At 37.7% G+C, this 10,000-nt stretch overlaps 1 protein-coding gene across 1 annotated transcript in view; it reads left to right on the forward strand.

Moving 5' to 3' along the window:
* LOC125038562 overlaps positions 1 to 10,000 on the forward strand; it is a 114,700-nt gene that overhangs the window by 104,454 nt on the left and 246 nt on the right. The window contains exons 12-20 of the mRNA XM_047632095.1: positions 1,150 to 1,357; positions 1,611 to 1,752; positions 2,020 to 2,257; positions 2,498 to 2,660; positions 2,877 to 2,981; positions 3,105 to 3,259; positions 3,373 to 3,596; positions 3,763 to 4,322; positions 5,277 to 10,000. The exon at positions 5,277 to 10,000 is cut by the window's right edge and continues 246 nt beyond it. Coding sequence (XP_047488051.1) covers positions 1,150 to 1,357; positions 1,611 to 1,752; positions 2,020 to 2,257; positions 2,498 to 2,660; positions 2,877 to 2,981; positions 3,105 to 3,259; positions 3,373 to 3,596; positions 3,763 to 4,322; positions 5,277 to 5,693 — 2,212 coding nt within the window. The 3' untranslated portion in view covers positions 5,694 to 10,000. The remainder of the gene's footprint in view (positions 1 to 1,149; positions 1,358 to 1,610; positions 1,753 to 2,019; positions 2,258 to 2,497; positions 2,661 to 2,876; positions 2,982 to 3,104; positions 3,260 to 3,372; positions 3,597 to 3,762; positions 4,323 to 5,276) is intronic.

Raw genomic sequence — 10,000 nt, forward strand, 5'->3', positions numbered from 1 at the left:
CGGCGGTGTGGACTTTGGGCAGGGCATTGCTTTTACTGGGAAATGACGCTTGGCACTGGATGAGTTATGTATATTGGGTGTCGGTTGTATGGATAAATGGTTGGCAGTGATGGACATTTTGGTAAGTGGATGGGTAGATTGTGGGACGTGTTGATAGGAAGATACGAGTATAACCAGTGGAGCTGTGGACTGAAGGATGAGCCAGTGGAAATTGATACTTTTTTTGAGATTTGATGAAATATATTTTATCAAATCTCAAAAAACTATCGAGCAAAGTGAAGTGAAGGTTGGGATAAAAGAGAGAGAGGAGAAATATGAGGTGCAGTATGTGAAAGAAATGTGGTATAAATATACAAAAACATGAAATTCAGAATTTCAAAGTCTTGAGACTAGTTTTCCTCAACCAAAGGCTCTGTAAGATTGTTGAGAAAATTAAGGGAATATTTGAGTCAGTATACAGGGCGTCTGAATTCTCATCTGACTGAACCATTAGTAAATCATTTCAAAGAGGTGCCACAGGTGCTCATTGTGTACATGATTTCACCGCATGTCCTGTTGCAGCAGCGATTGTTGATACTGTTTCGCTGTGACAACTATGAAGGCTAAATATAGGCCAAGAATCAAAGCTGACACATGTCAGTTTGTCAAGAATATAACCTTGTTTTGAGAAAGTCATTGGTGGTCACTAGCAGTAATTCTCATATAAGTATGACTATATTAGTATTATACCTATTTTTTTATTGCAGATAGTCTCTGAGTACTTTTGTACATAGTTTGTACTATGGCATCATTTTTATTTTCTTCAAAAAATTGACATCAGTAGCTGTAAAAGATTTTTTTCTTTCCTTCTTGTTTACTATTATGTTATAGTCCCTGTGCTAAGGAGTCACAAGACTATTTTGGTGAATGCAAGGGGCTTTAAGGTTTAGAAACATTACCTTAGTCTTCAAAAGTGATTGCAGTGTTGTCATATTTTCCTTGCCAGCCATATCCAATAATAATCCATGTGGGATTCTCTCAGTAAATAGTGATGATGCACATAAACAATTTCTCAAAATGTGTTATTGCCTGCATGTTCCTGTGTTTTTTTCCTTGTAATGGTACTGTAAAGTAATTTGATATTAATGCAACCTGTCTATTCATTAACAGTGGTGTGGAGTCTCCAGGAGAGATTGTGTCAGAACTGCAATTGATGTGCAGCAAGAGCAGCAGCAACACCAGCAACAGCAAAGAGCCAGACAGCACTTGCAGCAAGGTGGACAGCCGGTCCCCTCCTGTCAGCCTTTCATCTCCCACTGTGGCTCCCAGCATTCCCACGTCCACTCTCCCTCTGCCCAAGTCCCCAACCCAGCCCAAGGTGAGTCTGTTGTTTGCGTAATGCTGCTTGAAGTAATGCAAGAAATTCACTGCAGAGAAGGTTTCCTAAAATTTAGTGGATTGCTTTTTGAGGCCAAAATCTAGGGTCTGTAAATACTTAATGTATCTGATTCTCTTGGCAAAGGCTGTAATGGAATGCCTGACTCTTGAAATATATTTGATTTTCATGATCTTCTTAGTAAATAATTTTTTCTGCATAAGCAAATTTCCAAGAGCTGTACCCATCCTTGCAGACTCAGAGCCAGACTCCGCGTGTGACACCAGTGGGCCCGCCTCCGACACCTGTGGCAACCACATCCAAGATCTTTGCTCCTCGTACAGAGGAAATGAACAAAGGATATTTGACGTTCTCTGAGGATGACCCACAATGCACAGGTAAGACATGTTTTATTAGAATAGGATGTTTTGTTAATTTGTGGTCACTGTGAAAAAAATTCTATAGAACATTTTTTGATTTTTTTTATTCCTATTGATATTAATAAGATATTTTTAAGTGAAAGAATTGTATTTTGCTCATTTGTGCTGACATTATTACAGCACACAGTATGTGATGATTAGAATTTATTTAAAGCTTAAAATAGACTTAGATGATCATTTTACTAGATTAAGATAAAAACAAGCATTGTTTTATCCTTATTTCAGTGCTGAAGGAAGAACCTGAGGACCTGACCCACTTGGCTCCCTCGGGGGGTGACACGTGCGTGCCCCTGCCTGCATTCATGCCCAACCTGGATGATATGTTCTCATTTGACTACGCCCAGATTCCCATTTCTACCACTGATGTCCTCTTCACCACCGCCTCGTCTGTGTCTGAAGAGCAGGAGAGCAACTCCAGTTTTGAGAAAAAACTAATCAGTGAAGAGAAGCGTCTTAGCAGCAGGTCAGCCTCAGTCTCTCTCTTTCTTTCTCTCTTTCTTTGTCTCTTTCTCTATCTTTTTCTCTTTCTTTCATTTTTTTTTTCTTTCTTTACTCTCTGTTTCTCTCTCTCTCTCACTCTCACTACAATGAAAACTTCAAAAATGTTCTGCTTAGAATTTAGATTATGTTTTTAAAGAGAACCCAGACCACATACATAAAAACTGACTGTTACACTTTAGAATAATTTTTCTTTTCTTAATAGGCTTAGTGGAGGAAACGTGATTATTAATAACAGCATTGGCAACAGTCCAGCCTCCAGTTGCAGCAGCCCTCCCTCCGGTGGACTTCGCACGCCCGAACCCCCAAAGCCTTTGCTTTCGCAGGCGGCTTTGCCATCAGCCCTGGAAAAGAAATTTAACTTTGGGGTAAGATTTCATGTGTGACGTGAAAGTGCAGGTTTGCTAGTGTAGGGAAAGAAACGTGTTAAGATATTATATAGTTATGTGTATATTCTTCAACAGATTAAGAGAGGTACATACTTTGTGTGTGTGTTGTGTTTGTTTTGTGCATGGGTGTCTATTTTTGTGCCTCAGACAATTTGTCCTCTATCAATTTCTAAAGATTGTTGTCTTAACTCACAGACATTAGGCTGCACCAGTCATCCCAGAACAACAACAGAGAGTTTCTTCTCGCAACTGGATGAGAGTTCCAACCCTGGTTCAGAGTTCACCAAAGTGGAGCTCAAGGTAGGTTGCGAGTCCATCATAGAATCCTTTTTTCCACCATATCTTTAAAACTTATTCTTGTTTCTAAATGGTCGACTGATACTGAAGTCTTTAATATTGTGCGGTTATGTTTACCTCTTGCAGATAGAAGACCACAACATGGACTCTGATGAATTTGATATGAGGGCCCCATACATACCCCACAGTGATGAAATGTTGGTGTTGAGTTCGGATGATCTTATGTGGAGTGCAGAGGTCGAGCCTGCTGTATCTCCAAAGAGCCAGCTTGGATATCACAGGTAAATCCCCAGAACGCCTTTTCAGGTGATTTTGGAACTGTTTCCATTGAATTATTAGGAAATATACTCTATGGAGACAGTAAGTTCACAAAATGTTTGCTTTTGCCCTCCAGAGAGACCAAGAGTTATACCTTAAACAGCAAGGAAGATTCAAGTCTTGCTCAGCTTCTGCGAGATACTGACCCACCCATCACCAGCTGTCGTACAGGGAAAGATAATAAAGTTGATAACGGAGGAGGCTCGCAGCAGAGCCAATATGAACAAAGCAAGTTCTTTGACGGAGGGGAGAATTTTGTTGATCCAAACAAGGTACTTCCAGGACATTGTATTGGAAAAGGTAAGAGATGAGAAGCATTGCATTTGTGTGTAGATTGAAAGTTGGCAAATATACTTTTGATATATTGCTTCTGAATTCCTCATATCTGTATTAAAGTCCATCAAGCAGGAAAGATTTCTTTAAGATAGGAAATGTAGATGAACATTATCTCTCCTCCTCGTAACAGATGGATTAGACGGATCTCCTGATTGTAATGACCAAGGTGAGGACGAACCACCAGCTGTAATGGTGCAAGAGACAGTAGAGCCACCACCACCCTTAATCACCATAGACACTAACCAGATGTCACTGGCTGTCAAGAGGGGGCCATCTCCCAATTCATCTCCCATTCTCACCCACAAAAAACTCTGCTCCCTTGCACATCGCCAGCGACAGATGCTATCATCTCAAGCAAGTGGCGATGGGCATTTAGCACTCCTGCATCCTCAGCAGCAGCAGACAGGAGTCCGCCTGCTGACCACGCCTCATGCCCCCACAATGCAGCAGCTGCTGATCAGCAAAGAGCCCATCATGGTGCGGGGAAGACATTCTGGAGGCCTCGGCACCCATCAGAGTTCAAGCAATGACAGTAGACACTCAGTGCTTCGAAACCTGCTGGTGAGTGGGCGTGACGAGTCAGCTGGCTACTCGGTCTTGGCACCGGCAAGTCCTCTGGGTAGCACTTCAGGGAGCACCGCCACGCCTCCTGGCTCTCACACGCCAAGTGATGATGCTAAGGAGAGAAAGGTACAGGGACAACTGCAGAACCCTACAACATGAGACATAGTTTTTTTCTTTTCAGTATTTGCTTGACTTCACTATGTTGTGGAGCATTAGTACAATTGGTATTAGGTACTGTATTTTATTGTATTTGCAATGTAAAGTTTTTGTTTCCTTGTGCATTATTTAAATTTGAGTGCAATTATCATTATTTTTTTTATTTGCATGAGCTGATGGGGGGAAAGTATGTGAAATTTTTAAGACCATTATTTTTTTCAGCATGCCATTAGCATGTATTTTGAATGGTGTCAATTGTCACTTTAGGAATGTAATGGCTATGTCACCAACTCCTAAGTGAATAGTACTAATTGCTCAAAGTCTCCGGTCTGTGTGATTCACAGAACAAACAGCCTGTCATTATGTAGGAGTAGTTTGCCTGCTCGTCTCTTAAAGCTCTCGCCAACTTCAGTATGATTAAGACATGACATGGTTTTTGCAGTGTCCCTGTATTTTTGGTGTGCATTTTGCTCTTCAGATGTTTATTTTATGCTTGTTTTCATGTAGGTGCTTCCTTTTTCTTGATTTATTTTGAGCTCGGTAGATGTGATTTGTGAAAAACTCGTACAGATTTATTTGAACATTTTTGTTGTTCATATTGAGTAATCATAATCAGTTTTTGAATATAAATTTCTAAGGTTAAAGATGAAACATGCAATTACTTTTAATGCATTCTAAATTGATATTGAATTATTCAAAGTGTGAGGACATGCATGTTAATTTTTTTTGCCAATAAATCTAGATCTAAAACTTAATGAATGGCATTGTGGCATTACCCAAGATAATCTGATGTTGGATAAATTTGTAGAGGATCATTTATTCTCTCATAATTACAATTAGTTTTGCAGAGATTCCTCTTCTCGGACTAGTCAGGAGATATTGCAGCGAACCCTGATTTTACCCATATTTTCCTCATCACTGCAGGATGCTGAACAAGTTGGAAGTATAGTGAGGTGTGAGCCTCAACCAGGAGGAAGTGGAGTGAGCTCTGCAACGACGCGTCCATCGCAAGACAGGATGACCGACATGGTTGGCACGGGAGGCAGTGAGACCAATACAGGCAATCAGATTTCTGCTCCCAAACTGAGGCTTGTCACAGGCAGCCAAGGGACACTGATGCATGCTGGACATCTTGCCATCAAGGTTGCTTCGAAGGGCTCAGGAGATGGTTTCTTCAAGCGAGTGCGCCGCCAGGACCCTCTGCTCTTGATGGACCCTGACCTGTCGATTCCAGACTTGCTGGATCTTACACAATTAGACTATGAGGTCAATGCTCCTGCCAATAATTGTAGTCTACTCCAGGGATCTGACCTGCTCATGGCTTTGGATCAGAGTCCATAAAGTTTCTTGTTCAGTGAACAGGGATTTGTGTTGAGGGAACATCCATCTTCATAGTTTCTTAGAAAGGATGAAGAATATTATTGCTTTTTAGATTTTGAATGAATGAGAAGTATTTTTTTAGCTCTGAAATTTCCCCTTACTTCCCCTTCTTTGTGGCCAATATGTTGTTGAAATGAAGGGACATAGTAAAAGGATTATGGTTGATAAATGCTCTTGAGCTTTGGTATTCCAGGAGGTCTGAAACTTGCTTAATACCATATTTTGATTTGTCATCTCTTTGTTATTTGAATATCCCAAGTTTTAGTGAAGTGTATTATGATTCCTTCCTACCTTGATACTGTAATTAATGTCTCACAGTTTAGTAATAATTTTTGTGTGTGGCACTGAACCTTCTTATTTTGCTGCACAAGACTGAAACTGATTCATTGTTTCCCCTTATCTCTAACAATACAATTTTAAAGAAAAAATAAAAGTAACTTGTGCAGGATCAGCGACTTGTGCAAACTTATAAAATTAAAGGAAAAGCATATATAAATCTTATGTTATGGCATTGTTCTCAAGAATATGTAATTAATAGTTCATCTTCACATTATGGTGAACATGAACATGAGAGGCTAATCCTTTAGTGTTTTTTTTTCCATAATAGTTTTTATTCTTCCTAAGCAAGAGCAGTTGAGAATTAGGTTACAAGAGATTTTTTAAAAAGATAAATAATTCTGCTGTACTGGAAAAGACAGTGATTCCGTGCCTTGGACAGAGTGTTTTATAGTACCTCCTCATTACCCTTCAGTGACAAAAACAAAAAGGATTTTTTTAGAAGTTGCCTAAGGTGTTCAAGAGGTCTAGCAGTTTATCCTGTCCAGTATAATATTATGTTTTGGCTGCATTTGAGGAAGTATTGCATATGTCCTTGTCTTGTTTCTTGCTTTAGAATTTTAAGCCAACTTGGAAATATGAACATTTGGTGCAGCAAGTTTTGGATCTCACTACCGCAAACTAGAAGTAAATACTTCGCGAAATTTTAGATGTTCTTCAATTGACAAGTGGTATGAAGTTGCCCAATTTTTATGTTTTATGTTTAATTTAACTACTTGTAGTTAACAAGCACTGAAGTATGAACACTTTATTAAAGAAGATATCAATTGATTAAACTTTAGATGGATAATTTGTTACTTGCTGATATCTTGCACCAGAGCTTACAACCATGTCACTTAAAGATAGTAAAATTATGTAGTTTCCATGGAGTTTAGAGAACTTTTTAAAAAGAAACACAAAAGGTACAAGTTTCCATACTCATTTTGTGTTCATTGTTTTCAATCAGCTTCAGCTAAAAAGGTCATATATGAAAAGATAAATCATAGAGGATCAGTTTGGCAAATATCAGATTCTGTTTCCTTTATATCATTCTATATTTCCTTGATTTTTATTTTTTGTTTTTGTTTTTATGTGATTTTTTCATTCCTCCTATATGTATTACTTTTATACAAGCTTATCCATACTTGTGAATACTGCCAAAATGACCAAGTGTTGCCAGAGAGAGTTTGGGATTGAACAAGCCCTCAACCATGATGTTAAAGTGTTAGTCTGCAGTGTCCTTAGCTAGATTGAGCTTTAAGGCCTGATTCTTAGATCTTAGCTTGAGACAAACCACTGTGTAGGCTGCTCATCCATCTGTCCTGAATCATGAGTTAAAGCAGCTGACCTCGGTGGCCGAAAAGTTTGTGTGGCAGCAGCTTGGTAGACCGTAGGCCGTCGGCTAAGATCACTCTTCAAGTCAGCTGGTGATCGCTGCGAAACTGGGATGGATGACGGAGAGCAAAGGGAGGGACTCTCAGAATATTGGAGGGACTTTGCCATATCAGAATACCATTATGATTTTCCATTAACCCTGCCCCCTTAAAAAAAAAAAAAAAATAATGATATTCATGATAAAAAGTAGAAAGAAAGTTCATCAATCATCAGCTTCTCTGGTATTTTGTAAGATCACATGACATTATTGAATTAGACTGTCAGACTAAGCTACAGGGATATTAAGGAGGTATGATATTAGAGCTATAATTTTTGGAAAAAATGTCTGTTTATTTTTAATTCTCGTAATCTTGAATTAGAAGGATGACTGTTGGTATTAACTTGCCCAGATGCAGAAGAATTCTCCTTGGAGATGTATGCATGTGTATATATATAATTTACTGTTTTACTGGTGTCTGTGTGGTATGATTAGAAAAGAATTTATGTATGGAACTTTATGTCTGCATTTATTAGCAGTTTTACACTGTGACAGAAGGATTCATCTCAAAATTGAAGGCTTTTTTCCAATGTATAAAGTTCTGATTTGATTGACCATTTTGTCTTAAGTATTGTTTGTGAACTGTTAATACATGCAGAAAATCTTTATATTATTTTATCTTTATCTATATGCCTTTTTTTTTCTTCTTTTTTTTTTTTTTCTTTTTTAATAGATATTTTAAGTTAATTTTATTTCCCCATTTTCCAATACAAACAAACGACAATAACATTCTTGCATTACCATACTCAGTTATTTTTCTTTCTTCGGAATTGTCTCCAGACAACTTCGATTGCAATAATGGTTACTGCTCTACATATCCCACTTCTATTTTAGTTACTAGACTTTTGTGGGAGAGTAGATAGGTTAAGGATCCTTTCGGGCTAGTAAGACCTGCCACATTCTATTTACAGCAACCTTCTAAGTTGGAAATTAGATGCATGTCATATAGGTGGTGGACCGTGTATCTTTTTATGGCATTAGTATGAATGCTGTAATAAGTTAGTCTAAATTCATTCTCCTTTTCTCTCTCTCTCTTTCTCTCTTCCTCTCCCCTTTAACTTACTGTTTTCTCTCCCCGTCTCGTCTTTCTCCTTTCTTTCTTTTTTTCTCGAGTCTTTGTTCTTTGATATTCTAAGCACTGAAAAGAAGTATAGGCTTGCTGTAGCATTGCAACTATATGTTATTGGAATTTTTTTTTTTTTTCTTTTTTTCTTTTAAGATTTGGTTGCTTTTAATGTTAAGGCTTAAACAAAAATCCTCAAATCTATTATCACAGAATATTTTCTTGTTCATGTTTTATTTCTATATAATTATTTTTGTAACATGGTGAAAAAATCATCCAGCCATGCAAATTGAATTAATGTCATACAATCTCACAACACCTTATATAAAATTTCATGAGTATGTCTTCTGATTGCAGTATTCTACTCACAGTATGCGTGCCATGTGGATTTCAAGTATCTGTACTCTGTTTCTAGAATAATGTAAAGGATTTCCACGGAAGAAATATGTTCAGTCAGTGCAAATTATGGTATGAACTCTGACATTAGACGAGGAATGCTTGGCAAGTTATGTGATTTTATGAGCAACATATTTCTTCATAAATCCAAAAAAGTATATGAAAAAAATATTAACCATAGGTTTTTTAGGAGTTTGTGGCCATATTAGTTAATTTGTGCTGCGGGTATATGTACTCATACTTGTGGAGAACCAAATTTTCTGATATGTCAAACTTCCTCATATATATATATCTGACCCAGGCTTTACCCTAGAGCTTGGGGTTTCTTTTAGATCAAGTTACTGCCAGACTCATAACAAAGAGGCATTGACGTTTTCGTAAAGCAGAATCGTATCTTTCACTTGTATATTCCCCCTAAAGTGCTTAGGGTTTGCTACAAAGAAATCTACCTAACATTGTTGAAATGATTAATATTATTTTTTGATTTTTATACATTGTTGCATAACAAGAATGCCTCTTGCTATGATGCCTTTTCAATCTGTAGTGCTATGAAGAATTAGGTATGTAAATTATTACCATGGTTAGTGATCTGCTAAACATAAAATTTGAGTGATGAAACTGTAATTGTATCAACTTAGCTTGTAATAAATTCAGTGTAGAATTGTCTTGTTAAGGAGTCACTCCCCTTTTTTGACATGGTCGCCAAAACACCTCTTGTAAAAACGTCTGTGCTGCTCTCTTTAGATTACTGCATTTAGACACAAAAGCTACACACTCATTTGGCTTTTTTAAAACTAATTTTGTAAAGTGTAAGTGTCAAAGATGTGAAAACAAAGTAAAAGCTACTTAGCAGACACATGAACTGGAGAGATATATTTTTTACTGCCAAGTAACCACAAGTTTTCAGTTGAAAAAAATTAAGACCCAAAACCATCACCATGTATTTTCTGTGGAGCAACAACTTTGGCTATGCTTTTTCCATTGTTAACAAGCTGTATACCCTCCTTGTACTTCAATATACATGCAGCAAGTAAGCACATTAATCTGAAGGTAATGTAAAAG

This window comes from Penaeus chinensis, chromosome 3, assembly GCF_019202785.1.
Source record: "Penaeus chinensis breed Huanghai No. 1 chromosome 3, ASM1920278v2, whole genome shotgun sequence".
Taxonomy (NCBI): Eukaryota; Metazoa; Arthropoda; class Malacostraca; order Decapoda; family Penaeidae; genus Penaeus; species Penaeus chinensis.